At 34.4% G+C, this 21,383-nt stretch overlaps 1 protein-coding gene across 1 annotated transcript in view; it reads right to left on the reverse strand.

Annotated features, from left to right (window-relative positions):
- Positions 1–21,383, reverse strand: part of klhdc8a (kelch domain containing 8A) — a 144,694-nt gene that overhangs the window by 41,729 nt on the left and 81,582 nt on the right. Inside the window, exons 4-5 of the mRNA XM_030135506.1 lie at positions 20,607–20,771; positions 9,364–9,582 (exon numbers count right to left, since the gene is read on the reverse strand). Of these exons, the coding sequence (XP_029991366.1) occupies positions 9,364–9,582; positions 20,607–20,771 (384 nt within the window). The remainder of the gene's footprint in view (positions 1–9,363; positions 9,583–20,606; positions 20,772–21,383) is intronic.

The following is a 21,383-nucleotide window of genomic DNA, read 5'->3' on the forward strand; positions in this document are numbered from 1 at the left end:
CACTATTATCCATACCTTTTCAGAAACTTTTGCCCATATGAGTAATCAGGAAAGCAAACGTCAAAGAGTGTGTGATTTGCTGAATGCACTCGTCACACCAAAGGAGATTTCCAAAATAGTTGGAGTGTCCATAAAGACTGTTTATAATGGAAAGAAGAGAATGACTATGAGCAAAACTATTACCAGAAAGTCTGGAAGATACTATTAAAGAAGAATGGGAGAAGTTGTCACCCCAATATTTGAGGAACACTTGCGCAAGTTTCAGGAAGCGTGTGAAGGCAGTTATTGAGAAAGAAGGAGGACACATAGAATAAAAACATTTTCTATTATGGACATTTTCTTGTGGCAAATAAATTCTCATGACTTTCAATAAACTAATTGGTCATACACTGTCTTTCAATCCCTGCCTCAAAATATTGTACATTTTGCTTCCCCACCCTGTATAGTGTAGGATTCCACTTGCCATTGCAGACTTTTGTTGTGTTAATTACAATTTTATTTTAGGGACATGAACACCACACCCCTGCAAACTGGGGTCGTGCACCCCAGGAGATAGCAGCAGTTTTGCTGTTCTTTTCTCCTGGTGAGTGCACGCATGTTGGTCCCGTCTTTATTTTACTTTTTTTTTTTAATTTTCTTTATGTCATATTTGAATGAGTGTTATGTACTGTTGTGTTAGTGTCATGATTGGCTTTCTGTGGGTTGAGTATGTTTTTTTTTAATTGCAATGTTCTTTATGTATGTTCATGGCATGATTGTGGAGTTAGCTAACTGTGATTTTTTTTTTTTAATTTTTAGCCTCATAAGACAGACTGCGTGATTTTTATGTGACATATCGTTTTTGTGTGTGCCAGGTATGTATTTTATTTACTTTATATGTACATTGTTATTTGATAAAAAAAGCAGCAGTTTTTGCTGTCCTTTTCTCCTGATTAAACGGAAAAGGAAGAAAAAAAAAATTGTATGGAAAGTCTTTCACAACGTATATGTACAGCTGCTACATAAGCACACAATACAGTTTCAGTTACTTATCGTTTTTTCTTTTAATTATAGTTTTTACTTATTGCAGTTAACGAAAATGTTTTTACAATTCTAGTTTTCGTCATTTGGTTAGTTTTCATTAACGATAATAACCTTGCTACTGGGATATGTACAAAATGTGTGATAATGACAGTCATCTGTGTGGTTACGTGAAAACCTCTTAATTTAACCAGTTCTAGCATAATGATTTTAATCTTTGGACTGACAACAGATTGAATGATTAAAGGCATTTTAAAGACAGAGCAACACATTAGAGCTTAATTTTTGGTGGATACTAGAGCTGCTTTTTATTTATATAATGTACAATCGCAGAAAAAATTATTAGACCACCCCTTGTTTTCTTTAATTTCTTGTTCGTTTTAATGCCTGGTAAAACTAAAGGTCCATTTGTTTGGACAAATATAATGAGAACAACAAAAATAGCTCATAGTAGTTTAATTTCAGAGCTGATATCTATCCATTTAACATGTTTTTTTGATAAAAACAAAAATCCCTTCAGTTCTTCCATCAGTATCTGTGTCATTGTACTGACAAAAACTGTGCTTTTATTCATTCCATGTTTTCTTTTCTGTCTGTTTTAATCACATGACACACACAGGAGTTAGGACTGGATTGCAGAACCATTGTTTCTGATGACTTTGGATGGTCTAATCCTTTTTTTCCATGACTGTATGTCTATGTATATTAATGAAACCCAGGAAAGCACAAGTTTTGGATTTTTTACATTGAGTAACTGTCTTAATTGATATATAGATACATATATTAATTTCCTTTTAATGGACTGTCCTTTGCAGTGGACAGTGTTTTTTTTTTTTTTTTTAAATATATAAGTATAGCTGTGAAACTCTGTCCACTACAGAGAACAAAAACTATACTTAAAATATATTATTAATATAAATATAAATATAATATAGTCTCTTTTTTTTAATCTCGTTTACTGCATGTCTATTTCTTTTTATTTTACTATTTGCTGCAGGTACAAAAATACATTTCACTGTGCACTGTATCTATATATAAATGTACACATGACAAATTAATCTTATCTCATATTTTCTATAATACTTAACCCATAAAGACCCAGTGCTACAGTTACCAAATAATTTTTTCTCTATATTTTATCTCTCTTAACCCTTTCATGCACGAATTATGAGAACCTTAATCAATTTTTTTTCCTGAGTGTTTTTATTCCTCTTTAGGCATGAAAAAAACAATGCGGTTGAAAATTTTCCTCCGAAAAATAAATAAAAAAATGTAATAAATAAAATAAAAATAATGAAAAAGAAAAAAAGAAAGAAAAAAAAATAATGAGAAAAAAATTCTTATGAGCGTATTTCTCATGAAGTTGCAAAAATGTCCACTCAGCTGGACACCACACATTTAATTTTTGATGCACAGAAACATGTATTTACTGATAAATTGTATGAAAACTATGGGGAGGGCTTGTGATTCTGGGGGTTTATGCTACATAATGTTACCAATTCATGCCAGAAAAGATGTGTAGTGTCTTAAAACTTTAATAAAGATATGTGTAAAAAAAACAAAAAAACAAAACAAAACAAAACAAAAAAAGAAAAGCACAACAAAATCCAATGAATATACAAGAGAACAGCTGTAGAATAGCTGTCCACTGGAGTGACCACTATGCATGAAAGGGTTAAGTGATTTATCACCATTTGTTATCATATTATCCTCAGTATTTTGCATTGTTTTAGTGAAAATCAGGTATTTTCCTATATTTAATTCACTGATCGGGTAGATGTTCACTAAAAACTCACTTTAAAGTTGAGTTATTATATCAAAAACAGAGAAAACTGAAGAAAAAGTGACTTTTTTTTGCAAATATATCATTAACTGAACATAAACCCAGTGTGTCCATCCGCTGTCATTGATCCAACTCCATGGGTTTTACTGGTGAATCAATGCTGTAGACGACGACAGTGTTTCCATGGTAACTATGGAGCCTCTGAACGTCCAAATAGGTCATATCTGATGACCATGAAAAGATGACTGACTGCATTTTGCACCAATTATTGACATGTATTGACAGGATTAGTGGGTCGACAGGTATTAAACAGTTAATATCAGTAGATGGTTTTGGTCGGTGGTGGATGTTTGGGTCTTTATGGGTTAAGTGCAAAATAAAAATTGATGCCAGCCTCAGGAGTTGATGTTTGGAGGTATTTTCTTTCCTGCGCTAACCCTCGACTCCTCTGACTGCTAACTAGCTCCAACTCAATTATCTAAATGATATGTATATGCAACGATGAGGGATTTCAGGGGGAAGTACAGAACATGCAATGTGATAGAACAACAGATGGGAGCAGTGATTCATTTGCTAGGTTTGGTACCATTGTGCCTGAAGAGAAACTGGAACTAACAGCTGTTGCCTGTGCTCTTGCTGTTTCACCCATAAAAAAAATACTGTGTAGAGAGAGGACGATGTATTTATTTTGCATGTCTCCTGTAGACATTGAAGCAGTAGTAAATACACACTCCGAGTACAGACTGAGTATTAGAAGTAGAAAAAAACACTGAGCTGTGAGTTGTCATTATGTTGACTTTTTGGAGCTAGAAGTGACCATATTTGGACAAAGGGGTGGCTGAGGGTTTGCATGAGATCTAATGTTAGATTCATTAGAAATGTAAAATATTGTGTAAGGAGGTTATTTGATGGTGTTATTAGTGTAACTTGTAAAATCACAGCTACACTGTAAAAAAAGAAAAAAAAAAATATGGTGACAACCTTTAGGGGTCTGAGTTGATTTTGGCTGTTTTGGTTTTTTTTTTTTAGCAGTTCTGATTTTGCCTTTATGTACCACATAAAGAAAAGTTCACCACACCCATGTTTCTACAGCTTTACCTATATGATCTGATAATTATTTTTCCCTTTGACCAACTTATTTAGCATATTGGTCACAAAAATATGATCAAAATCATCAAATCTGAATTGAAAAAATATACTATTTAATAGAATAAAAACCACAAACTATTTTTTACTGTGTCAAATGCTATTGCTGCACTGCAGTTTCCCAGATTGGGATCGATCAATCAATCAATCAGTCTATCAATCAGTCTATTAATGGACCATGCAAAATTCAGATTTGCACGTACTTGAAAGATAGATTCTGTTCATTTAAATGTTATTTTGTTTTTGTCTTAATTTACTTTGTTTTGTTTTTTGTTTCTTTGCATGTTTGAAATCTATCTATCTATCTATCTATCTATCTATCTATCTATCTATCTATCTATCTATCTATCTATCTATCTATCTATCTATCTATCTATCTATCTATCTATCTATCTATCTATCTATCTCCATTTTCTTGCCTATTTTGTTCATTTTTAAATTAATTTTGTCTCATTTTGTTCATGTTTCACTCATTTTGCTGCTTATTTGTTGTCTTTACACATTTTGATGATTATGTTTGTTTATTTCGGTCACATTTTTTTCTTATGTTGTTAACTTTTATTAATTATTCTAGCATTTTTCCCCGCATTATCTATCTATCTATAATCACAAAATTTTAATATTATCAATTTGTTCATAGTGCTACTTATTTGTGTTCATTTTCCTCCATTTTCTTGCCTATTTTGTTCAGTTTTTGTCTCATTTTGCACATTTTTCACTAACTTTGTTGCTTATTTTTTTGTTTTTACTCAATCTGATGCTTACATTTGTCCATTTTTGGCAACTTCAGTCTTTATTTTGTTAACTTTTTTTAATCAATCAGACATTTTTTCCCCTCTATCTATCTATCTGGGATACAAAACAATAATGACAAATGTCATAATATAGTTTTATACTGGGATAAATATCATTGCATTGGTTACTTTGGTTTAAATTATCTATCTATCTATCTATCTATCTATCTATCTATCTATCTATCTATCTATCTATCTATCTATCTATCTATCTATCTATCTATCTATCTATCTATCTATCTATCTATCTATCTATCTAATCTCTGAAATAACAGCAGTTTTTTTCTGACCTGTATGACCTAATAGTTATTACATAGCAGAAGCAATGTTGTTAATGTACAGTACAGTATGGAGCCACATTTGTGAACCACTGGTAAAAGGTTCAAGAGTTCGTTCATGTCACATTTTCTGCAGGTATGTTCTTTAATATATAATGTGTTGAATTTACATGGACTTCATCTGCTGCTTGTTAGATGCTCCTATCTGCTAATGTCATTATGTGAAGCACGGCTGATTCCAGCTTGACTTTGGGTAAATGTCATCATCTGACTATGATACAAAGGAAAGCATTCAAAGTAGCACAAAAAAAATAATAAAAAAATATCTAGTACATGCAAACTACTCCTGTTCAACAAGTCAACAAACACCCACAGTATGTTCAACTGCATACAGAGCAGCATTATAAATACATGCCTTCAGAACATCCTCAACCCTTTGACAGTTTGTCCTCATTCCAACTCTTCAAGGAGGAAACATCAAGCTCACACCAAGTGAAATATTTATTTAAACTCAAACTGGCATTTGCTGCATCTGCAATTCTAAATGTGTTCTGGATTACACTTTTCAGACCAATTTATTTTGACATACAGTATGTGGCATCTTTGAAACTTTAAAGTTAAAACTGGGTTGAAGATGTTGGGACGGAGTAAGCAGTGTGCGCAGATGTTTGGTAGAATTATGTCTCGACAATCATGACCCATGAGGTTTTAAAGGAGTGACATTTGGCTTTTTTTAATGGAATTCTGCATTTTCAAACATTTGCCTGTGGTCTCCATAAACTGTAAATGCTCTGCTTGGGTCTGAATTCTTCATTAAATCAACTCCACAAGTCCATCTTCAACCCTATTTTTGATTGATTGATTGATTGATATCTTTCTTTTGATCATGTAAATGACAATTTAAAAACAGAAATGCAAATAAATGATAATCAAGAGAATGAGAACAAAACAGCAACTTAAAACTGCAACTAGGGATGGGAATTGATAAGAATTTAATGATTCTGATTCCATTATTAATTTTGCTTATCAATCCGATTTTTTATCGATTCTCTTATCGATTCTCATTGGGTGAGGGAATAAAAGAGTACAAACGGGTGTGTTTGCATTAACTGTCTTTTATATTTCCATCTGCACAGAAAATACAACATATACAGTATGGACAAATAAATAATATAGGATGATGCAGGGCCTGGTACCGTACAGTGAAAGTGAAACTTAAGATGCTTTACTAATAGTAATTCCTCTATCGCCACATTTCCACTACGTGGAACCAGTTCGACTCAGTTCGTCTCCCGTTGTTGTGCACCTCATTTCCTTTACCCTACCTTTGGAAACTTGTATTTGAGGGGGTACGACGTTTGTTGCCTGAACCAGAACCAGAACTGGACCCGGATGATGGCCTGTAAATGAATCCCATGCTGTGGACAAATGTTTGAATATACTGGAGGGATTCCATTGTTCTGAAGAAATGGAAGCTTTGCAAGTGTTACTGGTGGACCTGGTGTCATCTTGTTAGACCGTTTCTGCCTCAACGCCATGTTGGCTATGTTCTGACCAAAACAATGCAGCGTACGCGTGACATCATCACGTATGCACAACAAAGGCAGAATTGTTAAGCAGGCAGGAAAACGATTCCAAGGAAACAAGCTACTGGGAACCGGTTCTCAAAAAGAACCTGTTCTCTATTCCCATCCCTAACTGCAACGTCTTAAGCCTCAAAATTTACGTGAGCAAAAAGGAGAAGGAAGAAGTATAAAGGTATCTAATCCTACCCCTTCAAACCTTTCCATGCTGACTAAAATCAACACTGTCCCAAATTAATCAGCATTTTTGAAGCATGTACATTTAGTCACTCATCTGTATTACAACACATTCCCCAACACATTGCAAAATTGATATCCAAATAACAAACAAGCATCTTATGGAGTTTATTTATCAATGTACCTCTGGAAAATCATTTCTTTATGCCTCTTTTTAAACACAATTGGCAATTTGTTTTAGTTCTGCCTTCAGTCTATTCCACAGTTTAACTCCTCTAACAGTGATACAGAAGCTTTTCAATATTGTACGTACGCTTCTGACCTTTAGATTTAAATTTTCCCTTAAATTATAACCCCTCTCTGTTTCATAAAACATAAAACTGAGTAATGACACCAGAAAGGTAGTTTTGAGCGCCGGCCCTTTAAATGCAAATGACCCCGCCCCCTCCAGGTTGTTGGCTGTGCTGCTCTGTCCAGTTCAAGCAACAACTGAACATTTTAGGTAATTGGCTCAAAGTTTGGACATATTTTCAGTCTGGACTACAACCGCTGCTGCTGACAAACAATTGTCGTACTTGCAGAAATGTTCGTCAGAAGTCTGGACCTTATACAGTTGTGAAAAAAATTATTAGACCATCAAAATTATTCAAAAACAATGGTTCTGCAATCCAGTCCTAACTCCTGTGTGTGTCATGTGACTAAAACAGACAGAAAAGAAAACACGGAATGTCTAAAAGCACTGTTTTTGTCAGTACGACAGAGATATTAATGGAAGAACTGAAGTGATTTTGGTTTTTATCAAGAAAACATGTTAAATGGATAGATATCAGCTCTGAAATTAAACTACTATGAGACATTTTTGTTGGTATCATTATATTTGTCCAAACAAATGGACCTTTAGTTGGACCAGGCATTAAAATGAACAAGAAATTGAAGAAAAAAAGGGTGGTCTAATAATTTTTTTCCACAATTGTATGTGCAAATGTCATGATGTAACTAGTTATAAAACATAGCAAATTAAGAAGGAATTAAAACAAGTTGTAGAAATCCAGTTAATTTTTGCTAAAATGAATATATATATATATATATATATATATACATACATACATACATACATACATACATATATATATATATATATATATATATATATATATATATATATACATATGTATATATATAAATTTTACAGTATTTACAGTATGTACAACCAGTAAAAAGAGTAGGAAACTGTACCTATACGCCCATGTACATTCACATATTCACACTAATGTTTGCACCACAGGGTAATAGGGCTGTGTATTGGCAAAAATCTGCAGATACGATGCAAATCACGATACTAGGATCACGATACGATATATCACAATATATCATGATACCGTTAAAAAGTCAATTTTTTGTATGTTTTTTTTAAAGATTATTTCCTGGAAGAATTGAATTACACCCAAAATATGAACAAATACTAAACACATTTTTAATTGATCACAACAGGATCTGATGCTATTTCACACAATTTTTCTAATTCTCCTAGTTTCCAAAGGAACTAAAATCTGCCTCTCAGACAGTAAAAAGTGCTTTTAGGATGCTTCAAATAACCATTAAACAGTGTTAAACAATAATAACTAAGATATAAATAATAAAGAAAATCAAAAAACAAAAATGAACCTCCGTTCTGCATTTGAATAAACACCTAAAAATATCCATACAGTACTTTTTAATATCGATACAGTATTGTGAAATGAAATATAGCAATATATTGCAGAACCGATATTTTCTTACAGCCCTACAGGGTAAATGTATCATATACAGGGTGGGGAAGCTAAATGTACAATATTTTGAGGCAGGGATTGAAAGACAGTGTATGACCAGTTAGTTTATTGAAAGTCATGAGAATTTATTTGCTACAAGAAAATGTCCATAATAGAAAATGTTTTTATTCTATGTGTCCTCCTTCTTTCTCAATAACTGCCTTCACACGCTTCCTGAAACTTGCGCAAGTGTTCCTCAAATATTTGGGTGACAACTTCTCCCATTCTTCTTTAATAGTATCTTCCAGACTTTCTGGTAATAGTTTTGCTCATAGTCATTCTCTTCTTTCCATTATAAACAGTCTTTATGGACACTCCAACTATTTTTGAAATCTCCTTTGGTGTGACGAGTGCATTCAGCAAATCACACACTCTTTGACGTTTGCTTTCCTGATTACTCATATGGGCAAAAGTTTCTGAAAAGGTATGGATAATAGTGTTAGGTATGATTATGACATCAATATATGTTTGGGTTCAAAACAACTGACGTAGTGCCTGCTGAGAAAAAACAACTAAATGTTCATTGTAAATTTTGCTTCCCCACCCTGTAGGTTACACAAATTGTTGCATATGAAAATATTCCAAAAGAAATCCACCATTTCAGCTAAAATGAAAATAAAGATAGTTTTGCAGCACATGGAAGGTTCAAATTCAAACTATATGAACTATTAGGGTCCCAATACACAAACAAATGAACCAAAGACTAAGAAAAGTGGGTTTAGACAAATATGAGCCCTTTAACTAAAGCATAATGGAGGCAGAGTGGTTCTGTACCTTGATTGGTGTCAAAAATGTTGATGTTCTTGGTGAACTTGGAGCTCTGGTGTCCTCCTCCCTGTCTCAGTCCACCAAGAAGACACAGCCTCCCAGCGGGGTCCCATATCACACCCCCATAGGAGCGTTTGCATGGCATCATGGGTAGTGTAGTCCAGGTACGTGTCTCCGAGTCGTACACCTCAAAGGCCTTCACCGGTCGCTTACACTGACGTCCACCTGAAAAAAGCATGTAAATATATGAATATGTTGGAATCTTTAACACAGTGAATACTGAACCCATAAAGACCCAGAGCTACTTTTGTGGCAGTACCCAGAGGAATTTTTCTCTCTTATTTAACCTTTCTTAAGTTATTTATCACCATTTATTGCAATATTATTCTCTGTATTTTGCCTTTTTTCAATGAATATTAGGAAATGTCTCATATTTAATTCACTGATCATGTAGATGTTCATAAAAGCTCAGATTACAGTTGATTGTCATGATATCAGAAACAGAGAAAAATGAAGAAAATGTATGTTTTTCAGTAAAATCTATCATTAACTGAACATAAAATAAGTGTTTCCATTCTCTGTCATTGATCCAACTCCATGGGTTTTACTGGTGAATCAATGTTGTAGAAGATGATGGTGTTTCCATGGTAACTACGGAGCCTCTGAACGTCCAAATGGGTCATATCTGATGACCATGAAAAGATGAAGAACTGTATTTTACACCAATTATTTACATGGATTGATAGAATTAGTGGATCAACAGTTATGTAACATTTTATATCAGTAAATCATTTCGGTCGCTGGTGGATGTTTGAGTCTTTATGGGTACTGACAAAAAACATCTCCTGATCTAAACTGTTTAATACCTGTTAATCCACTAATTCTATCAATCCATGTAAATAATTGGTGTAAAATACAGTTCTTCATCTTTTCATGGTCATCAGATATGACCCATTTGGACGTTCAGAGGCTCAGTAGTTACCATGGAAACAGCATCATCTTCACCCTATTTTTGATTGATTGATTGCTTGCTTGATTGACTGATTAATATCTTTATTTAGATCATGTAAATGACAATTTAAAAACAGAAATGCAAATAAACGATAATCAAGATAATGAGAACAAAATAAAACAGCAACTTAAAACTGCAACTAGGGATGGGAATCGATAAGAATTTAATGATTCCAATTCCATTATCAATTTTGCTTATTGATCCGATTTTTTATCGATTCTCATTGGGTGAAGGAATGAAAGAGTACAAACAGGCTTGTTTGTATTAATTGTCTTTTATATTTCCATCTGCACAGAAAATATAACATATACAGTATGTACAAATAAATAATATAGGATGACGCGAGGCCCATTTCGGGGGGGGGGGGGGGGGGGTACAGGTCCATCTTCAACCCTATTTCTGAGTAATGACACCAGAAAGGTGGTTTGGAGCGCTGGCCCTTTAAATGCACATGTGACACTTCAGGCTCCGCCCCCTCCAGGTTGTTGGCTGTGCTGCTCTGTCCCATTCAACCAACAACTGAACATTTGAGGTAATGGGCTCCAAGTTTGGACATATTTTCAGTTTTTACTCCAACTGCTGCTGCTGCTAAACAATTATGTCGTACTCGGAAAAATGTTTGTCTATATGTTTGTTGTTTATATGTACAAATGTTGTAACATAACTAGTTATAGACGCAACAAATTAAGCAGGAATTAAAACAGGTTATCGAAATCCACTGGATTTTTGCCAGAATGAATATAAAGATAGTTTTGCAGCATCTGGAGGGTTCAAATTCAAACTGTCTGAACTATTAGGGTCCAAATACACAAATAAATAAACCACAGACTAATAAAAGTGGGTTTAGACAAACATGAGCCCTTTAATGCATGGATGCAGCCTCAAGTGCAAGAACAGACATAAAATACTAAGTGACAGAAAAACAAACAAATAAACACTTTGATCATGATAAAATAAAACATGAACAGTGATGCAGCATAGTTAACCTAGGTAAATTAAAAGCCAAATTGAGAGGATAGGTTTTTAATTTTCTTTTCTAAGGGGGTTAGCTGCTCTAAGATCTAAAAGCAGACTGTTCCACAGAGGAAGGCCATAAAAACTGAAAGCAGCCACGCTAGACTTCATGGCACACTTAGAAAGGCAAGGGAAGATCTGAGGGATCATTTTAGGACAGAAAATGAGAGGCAGTCACAAGGCTTTGAAGATCAGTAAAAAGGAATTGAAAATCAATTCTCAAAGATCCAGGTAGCCTGAGCAGTGGCTAATGTGCTCTCTTTTATGGACTGATCAAAACCCTGGCTGCAGCATTCAGAATTATATACGATTTCTTGAGGATTTTTAAGGCACATTAGTAAACAGAGGGTAATAAAAATGTAAATGGCTTATAAAAAATTTATTTATTAGCATTTCAACAACACTGTGGGCTAAGAAATTGTCTCACTTTGTCAAATGAGAACTGCATTTATTTTTTTAAAGATCATTAAGAGCTACCAACTCTTCTTACGGGGCTTCCTTAATTTCAGTTTAAAAAGGCTGTGAAAACTCTGCTCTTGAGTCATTGTAATTTTCCACATGGGATACATTTCTAAGCTTGGATTTCTATTTGTAGAAAATATGCTTTTGTGCAGCTTGCATATATTTTTCTATATTTTTAATTGCAGTTGTAAATAATCTTTGAAATCTGGAGGTTGCCACTTGTTAAGCCCCTTGAGGGTTTTCGGTAACCATCCATCACAGTGTTTAACCAACATGTATTTATATTTTTTACTATGTGAAACTTAAATAATAATATTCAAAAAAAAAGAACGAATTCTAAAATGCTAGAGAGTTTTTATGCCTCTGGACCTAAAAGTAGGTTGTCCGCACTTATTTGTATAAAATGTTTTATTAACTAAGTAATGTAATGTAAACTCAGATGGTTAAGAAGTGCTGACAAAGAACAAAGACCTTGGGTTCTCTGGTGACAACCTGTAGAGCTGTGTATCATCTGTCTAAAAGGGATATTTATGGTAAATAGTTGTTTTGCCCATGGGAATCATATGTGGAGTAAAGAGGATGGGACCTAGTACACTTCCTTGAGGAACACCATATTCAGTGTCACATGGCTTAGATGCAAAAGTACCTTAGTTTGCAGGAGTTTAACAAATACTGATGAACTATGGCAGTGTTTTTCAACCTTTGGGTTGCGACTCCACGTGGTGTCGCCTGGAATTCAAATAGGATCACCATTTCTAGTAACGGATTAAAAAAATTACTAATAAAAGTCATTCAGTCTCATACTTCTGTAGAGTTTTTTTTTTAATACTGTCACATATAATTTCATAAAATACTCCAAATGCTATGAAATCTTTTCTTCTTCCCACTCGTTTTTGAGCAAAAGTTATTGATTTTATTACTAGTGTACATGGCAATTGATATACTGTCTTAATCACCTGTATTTATTCATGTATTAGTTCCTTGTAAACATAAAAGTTTATTTTTTTCTTCTGCTCGAAACAAATAAATGAATGAAAAAGAAAAAAAAAACAGAGATCAATGACTGAATGGACACAGTGGGTTTCTGTTCCATTAATGATAGATTTTTACTGAAAAAGTCACCTTCTGTTTTTTTTACTGTTGATTCAATAATCATTGAAATTCCTCTTTTACGTCTTCCTACTCCTTTTCGAGCATGTTTAATTTGATTTATTTTATCTTTTTTTTTTTTCTTCTTTTGTTTACTTATCAACCTTTTATGTATCATTAATATTTTGTTGATTGATTTTGTTATGATTTCACTATCTACATGTTCAAAATAAAGATTGCAATAAAAAAAAAAAAAAAAAGCTAAATTCAGAGGATAACATTATAATAAATGGTGATGAATCAGTTAGGAAAGGTTAAATAGAGGGAAAAATTGATGTAGGAACTGCCACAAATGCCACACTGCACTGTAAAAAAAATCTATAATTTAACAGAATTTTTACTCTATATTTTACAGATTTTTCCTGTATTTTTAAAAATACAGGAAAATATAAACGAAATTACAAAAATAGACTGTGATTTTACATGTCAAATGTAAAATAACACAAAAAAACTGTAACTGTGAATAACCATAAAATTTCCATTTTTTGAAAGAAATTTTTTCTTTTTTCACTGAAAAATACAGTTAAAATACATTTACAAATGTGTCGTAATTTCCCAAATACTTATTTTCTATTTATGCGATTAAACTGTTAAAGTTTAATACTGTAAAAAAAAAATAATAATAATGAAACGAGATAAAATTACTACAATTAACCGTAACAGAAGTATTTGTTCTGTCAGTTGAACCAGACTTGTTTGTTAATTGACAAATATCTTGTGTAATTACAGGAGGTTTCACAACAAAAATGTTGAATAAATGTATTTTTGTGAATGTATAACATGTATAAGCACTGATAAACTGTCCAAATACAGTTTTTATCAGTGGATTGGACAACTGAGTCTCACTGAAAATTATTTATATATATATTTATAGGTAATTTGATTGTTTTAATACATGAAAATATTCTTTATTAAACATTAAAAAGTAAAAAAACAAAAACAAAATCTCATGTAAAGTTAGGGCAAAAAACTGTATTTTAATTATAGAAAATTACCATAATTTTATGAGATGGTTATTTTCCGTTATTTAACAGTATTTTTTCAGCACCCCTGCTGCTGGAATAATACCCTTTTTTTTATGTTTTTTTTTTTTTTTTTTTTTTATAGTGTGGGTCCCTATGTATAAATACAATAGGACTTTTAAAGGATTATTTACATTTTTTTTTCCAAAACACTATGGTCTTTTTTCGATAACTAAACACTACTGACACCATCCGGGGTTGCCCATACCAGGCTTCATAATGGACTGAAGTCAGTCCTAGAGTCATAACAAACAGTCAAACCTGCAGGTATTCTCTGACACAGGGGGGGCATTTCACAGGCCTCCATCAGCCACATTTACCCACCCATGTGCATGTCCCCCCCCCCCCCCATCCATGCACCACTGGCATCTTAAAAGGATGCTGGGTGTTTTTGGACACAGCATGTGGCAGGCAGCTTTACAAAGCCGAGAAGGCGTGCATAAAAGGCACCGAGAAATTGTGTGAATTCCAAAGAAAAACCTTCAGGATCCTGGAGGCTACACCTAAGATGAATTCTATCATCTCTGGCATTCTTTCATCTTTCGGCTTTTTTTTCACATTTGAAATCAAACCTTTTCTTTATTCATCAGTTGTGTGCCCTTCTCCGATACAGTGTTCGCTGAAGGAATTGCAGCATCCATGCATCTTTTATTCTTGTCACTTTATTCCCACCGCTGCTGCTACTAAATGTGACAGGTTGTTTACTGTTCACTTCATGCAACAGTACCTCCACTACTTCTGAAGGACTTAGATTTCTGGGCACATTCTCACACTACTGTTTTTAAAGCGCTGGACGGCTTCGTTTTAGATATGTACCTCACCAATCCCTCAGATCCTCGTTCAGCTGGCATCCTGTGTGTCTCATATGCATACGATGAGTCAGGTTTTAGCCACAGCCTGAGGATTTATTGGACGGAGATTTACAACAGAAATCTGAACACACGTCCTTAATTTACTGCCTTGTTTTCATCCTTTTTAACCCATAAAGATCCAAACATCTACCGTCGACCAAAACCATCTACTGATCGAAACTGTTGATCCACTAATCTTATCAATACATGAAAATAATTGGTGTAAAATACAGTTTTTTATCATTTCATGTTCATTAGATATGACCGTATTTGGACATTCAGAGGCTCCGTAGTTACCATGGAAACACTGTCATCTTCTATAACACAGGTGTCAAACATGCGGCCCGGGGGCCAAAACCGGTCCACCAAAGGTTCCAATCTGGCCCGCAGGATGAATTTGCAAAGTTCAAGTTAGGGCAACAAACTCAAAAATAATATCATAATAACCTATAAATTATGACAACACCAATTTTTTTTCTCTTTGATTTAGTGCAAAAAACATTAAATTATGAAAATGTTTACATTAACAAACTATGCTTTAACAATAAAATGTGAATAACCTGAAATGTCTAAAGAAAATTAAGTGCAATTTTAACAATATTCTGCCTGTTACTAAATGTTTTGTGCCATTGTAGATCTGACCTATAATGCATTTGTATAAATGATAAGTCAAGGCAGAATATTGATAAAATTGTACTTACATTTCTTAACAAATTCCATTTTTTTCAAGTTATTCACATTCTTTTTGTTTGGATAGTTTGTAAATGTAAATATTGGCAGAATTGAATGTTATTTTTTCTGCTAAAACAATTAGTTGTCATTATCTATTGGCTGTCATGCTATTATTTGACTGGTCCAGCCCCTTTGAGATTAAATTACGCTGAATGTGGCCCCCGGAAAAAATGAGTTTGACACCCCTGCTCTACAACACTGATTCAGGAGTTGGATCAATGACAGCAGATCAACACACTTAGTTTATGGTTGTTTTTTTTTTTAATTGTATCTATTTGGAATGAATGGGTAAAACCACCAGCAGATTGACATTGGTAAAAAATAGACAAATGTCATTCCAGCTTGTTTATTTATTTGTTTATTTTTATTTTTCCTGTGATTTGGAGGGGTTGTGTGCCAGGGGAGGGGGGATTTGTTCCACTTGTTGTTTGTCTGTGGGATGGACTTTTGTATCATATGTCAGAACTATGTTCTTTTTTTTTTATGTAAAAAAAAAAACAAAACAAAAACCAATAAACAGAAGGTTAAAAAAAAAAAAAAATGTCATTCCAGCTTTTGTTGAGTCCAGGAGATGCACTTCACCAGCCCGTAAGACAAACGAGTCCCAAAAATAAAAAGCAAAAAGCCTTGAATCGTGGAACAAATTTCATTCGTCCTTAAATTAAACAGCAATTGTACTCAGGCAACCACAATGGATATACATTATCCTCTGAAGCAGGGCTGTCAAACTCATTTTAGTTCAGTTCCACATTCAGCCCAGTTTGATCTCAAATGGGCCGAACCAGTAAAATAATAACAGTGAAAAAAGGAAAATTCTATTATGATCAGGTTTACATCTGCAAAGTTACCTTAAAAATCTGAATAACATGAACAACTTGAATTGTCTTAAGAAAAACAAGTGCAATTTTAACAATATTCTGCCTCAGCTGATCAGTTTATCATTTACACACGTGCATTACAATCACACAAAACATTTAGTAACAGACAGAATATTGGTAAACTCACATTTATTTTTTTAAAGACATTTCCGTTTGTCCATATTTGTTCAGGTTATTCACATTTTTTGTAAAAGTATAGTTTGGTAATGTAAACATTTTCATGTAATTTTACTTTATTACACCAAAAACACAAAGAGAAAATGTGGGGTTGTCATTATTTATAGGTTATTATGGTAATATTTTACTGGTTCTGACCCACTTTAAATCTAATTGGACTGTATGTGTCTGTATGTGGAACCTGAATTAAAAAGATTCTGACACCATTGATTGTTAATATCTTCAGTGTAATTTTTGCATTTCATAAATTCATCCTGCGGGTCAGATTGGACCCTTTGGTGGGCTGGATTTGGCCCCTGGACCGCATGTTTGACACTTGTGCTTCAAAGGATGATCTGGTTTGCCCAGAATAAAAAGAGTCAGAAGGGGCTCATATACTCACACTCTGATACAACTTCATTAAAGATTGACCAACATATACGGAACTGTATAGAAATCAAGGGGGGGGGGGGTGTCATCTGTCTCTGCTTTCATAGAAATGATCATTGATAAACAGTCAGAAATTTAAAAAGAATGGTACAAAGAAAAAATATTGCCACTTAGATCAAATAAAGTCTGCTCTCGTGGGGGATATGAATAAAATCCAGTTGTTCCAAATTTGGTAAAATTTGTCCTTTTGGATTCTTATTTAATAGGTCAGTTTTTCCATCCTGTATGTCTCTAGAATAATACTGAGTTTATGTTTAATTAATGACATATTTATTTGAAAAAGTCACCTTTTCTTCAGTTTTTCTGTTTTGATACAATAACCTTTGAATTTACTTCGAGCTTTTATGAACATCTACACGATCAATCAATTGAACAGGAAAATATACAATTTTCATGGGAAAAAAATGCAAAATTTAGAGGATAATAGATTAGATTAGATTTAATTTATTGGTCCCCGTGGGGAAATTCGTCTTCACTGACTGAACATTACAGGAAAGAGACAGCAACATTATATAACACAGACAACAACAACAACAACAGATAGCTAGTATAATAAATAATAAATGGTGATAAATCCCTTAGGAAAGGTTAAATTGAGAGACAAATTCATTTGGGAACTGCCTCAAAAGTCATAGTGCGTCCTTACGGGTTAAGTAATGATACTGAAAGGAATCATTTATTTCTGTCTTCTAACATTTTTCTGTTTTTTGTGTTTTTTTTTAATCCATTGTTGTTGTTTTATCTGCATTTTATAATTTCATGCAACACTCTTTGTGGTGTCTTGATTTTACTTTATGATGTAATCTGTAATCTCCTGTTTTTGGTTAAGGGAGTTTAGGTGAGTTTATTGTATTTTTTATTTCTTGAATTTATTTCAGTTGGAAATGTAGTTCGACTTGGAAGATGGTTTTGTTTGTTGTTTTGGCTGAGCCCCTCCTGAACCTTTTTTTTTTTTTTAACTTATTTAAAACAAATATATTTTGGACTGTAGTTTTCTGGTCTGGCGTTGTGCTTGGGAGTTGGAAGAGGACAACGGGAGTACATTATATGTGTCCTGGTTAACCCCCAGGCTGGGTCGTAACACAACAAAAAAGTAAAACATTTAGTAAACTGCTGGTGACTGCTGTCCAATCTACTGAGGACATTTACTTAGTGTGGTTGGAAAGAGGCTGGTAATTCACAAGGCCACTAGTGTCCACATCTGAATTCTTAAACAGAGGTTTTACTGAAGCTGCACAAATGAAAGTATTTGTAACCACAGGGTGCCACCATGGATTTAGGACCCGTGAAATAAATATCAATTTGGTTTCCACTACTTGAATACCGCAGAACTCTGCAAACCCTAAAAATATAACATTGTTCAAGCACGGATCAAAATTAAACTTGATGATTTATTTGCAACATAGTATAGCAAAGTATTACATAATCAAAACAAATTGATTTTAGCAAAAAAAAAAAAAAAAAAAAACGTCTGTTGATGTTACAATAAGGTCAGGAGTAGGGCTGTGTATTGGCAAGAATCTGGCGGTACGATACAAATCACAATACTAGGACCACGATACCATATATCGCGATATATCACGATACTGTTAAGGAGACAATATTTTTGTTTTGTTTTGTTTCTTCTTCTAAGAGAATATTTCCTGGAAAAATGTAATTATATCAGAAATATGCACAAAAACTAAACAAATTTTTATTTGATCAAAACAGGATTTACTATTATATCACCAAACTTTCCTCTGTATAAACAATTTTTAAATAAATAAATACATTTATGTTTTACAGACATTACAGTTTAAGATCCTGCTCAAATGTTCATATTCTATTAGTCGTGAAAAGAATGCATAGTGCACAGTCCCTGAGTCGTCCAACATCAGAACATTATTCCCAACAAAAGAACTAGCATCTGCCTCTCAGACAGTAAAAAGTGCTTTTAGGATGATTGAAATAACCGTTATTTGACAAAACAGTGTTATCAGTTTAAAAAAAAACTACATGCATGACCTACAATATCACAATACTACTTTTTGAGGACAAACAACAGAGTAAAATACCCACGTGAATATAGAAATAAAAGCGCTTTTTTTTTTTTGTTTTTGTAGTTTTGTTTGTTATGTTTTTTTTTCTCTCTCTCTTCTGCCCAGTTTACTCAGTTCTGGTTGTAGTTATTGTCACCATTATAACTGTCTCCATGGTTGTTGTTTGTATTGTTGATACGTTCTTGTGAGGGTCTTCGCCACCTTCTTCTCTCTTGTTCTTTCCCCTTCTTCTACCCCACCCCCACCCCCCATGTCAGGTCCGGCATCGAAATGTGGTTCAACAAAACTCATAATAAACACAGTTGAATATCAAAGGGTGCTTCATATACTTTATGAAGTTACCCTTGGCAAAGCAAATTTGTTCAGCACCAGAAGGAACCAGGCTACCATTCTGCTGTTAGGACGCTGGACAAGACAAGTAGAAAAAAAAACAAACAAAAAAAACAAGAAATAAAAGTGTTTGCAGGTTTCCCCAAAAAATAATAAAAAACAAAAACATGAACCTCTGCCATATCTGCATTTGAATAAATACCTAAAAATATTGATATAGTACTTTTTAATATCGATACAGTATCGTGAAATGAAATACAGTCTACTCTCGTTAAACCGCCCGCCGTTATACCGCCATTTTCGCTCACCGCCGACCAAAACCATTGCACAAAAATCCCCAATGCATTATTCCATTAGCTACCGCCATTTCCGCCTATCGCCATCCGCCAGCCCAGTTCCATGCACAAACAACACTTATACCATTGATTTCCCGACCGTTATACCGCCAGCGTGATTGCCATCGAGTACACAGAAATTTTAACAATGCACTGAAACAAACGAGCCAGATGCTGATCGCGACAAGCTACGAGCAGGTCTACGGAACGGCCACCGTTCATTTATCGCAGAACACTCAGTAGGTCAGGATGTCGGGAAGAGGACGTGGGATTAAGCCAAAGCCTCAAGATGATGGGGTGTCATTTCCCGACACGGTATAATAATGCTTAAAATGTTTCCCCACTTTAAATGATCCCTTACAACATAACAGAATCAAGATTTATTTAGAAACGCAATTAGAACGGGTTAACGGAGGCAGCATAGACATCATATAGTAAAGACATGCACATTATGGACGCAACCCGTTGTAACGCCATTTTCACTATACCGCCAATTTGGCCGTGAACGGAAGTTGGCGGTATAACGAGAGTAGACTGTATTGTGATATATTGCAGAATCAATATTTTCTTACACCCCTAGTCACGAGCAGAAAAAGGCTGGAACCACTGGGTTAAAGGCTGACTGGATTTTATTCTTTTTTGTCACAAAAACAAACAAACAAAAAAACAAAACTAAAGCATAAAACAAACATGGTTTTTAGTGCCTTATGGTGATTGGTTGATGGTTAATAATAGACTAATATTCTTCTTTTTTCTAGGGCTCCTGTCAGTCACGGCTCGTTCCTTCTCTCCCCCTCCCAGTTTCAGGTCTGTTCGTACCTGCCACATACAGCTTGTTGCCCAGCAGATGTGTGTTGGCATCGTATCGCGGGGTCGGCATGGGAGGAAGCAGCGCCCACACGTCCTTCCGAAGGTCGTACTGCTGCAGAATGCTACGAGGGAGCAGGTCTGCACCCATTCCCCCCACAGCCAGAGCTCGGCCATCTGCACGGAAAACACAAGCACCATGTCAGACACTGTATGAGGCAGAAATTTAAAGGAGTGATATTTTACTTTTTTTAAAATGGAATTCTTCCTTTTCCCTCATTTCCCTGTGCTCTCCATAAACTGTAAATGCTCTGCTTGGGTCTGATTTCTTCATTAATTCAACTGAATATGAACTAAGTGTGTCCATCCACTGTCATTGATCCAACTCCATGGGTTTTACTGGTGAATCAGTGTTGTAGAAGATGATGGTGTTTCCATGGTAACTACGGAGCCTCTGAACGTCCAAATGGGTCATATCTGATGACCATGAAAAGATGAAGAACTGTATTTTACACCAATTATTTACATGGATTGATAGAATTAGTGGATCAACAGTTATGTAACATTTTATATCAGTAAATCATTTTGGTCGCTGGTGGATGTTTGAGTCTTTATGGGTATTGACAAAAAACATCTCCTGATCTAAACTATTTAATACCTGTTGATCCACTAATCCCATCAATCCATGTAAATAATTGGTGTAAAATCCAGTTCTTCATCTTTTCATGGTCATCAGATATGACCCATTTGGACGTTCAGAGGCTCCGTAGTTACCATGGAAACACAGTC

The sequence above is a fragment of the Sphaeramia orbicularis genome, chromosome 5 (genome assembly GCF_902148855.1).
Source record: "Sphaeramia orbicularis chromosome 5, fSphaOr1.1, whole genome shotgun sequence".
In the NCBI taxonomy this organism is placed as follows: Eukaryota; Metazoa; Chordata; class Actinopteri; order Kurtiformes; family Apogonidae; genus Sphaeramia; species Sphaeramia orbicularis.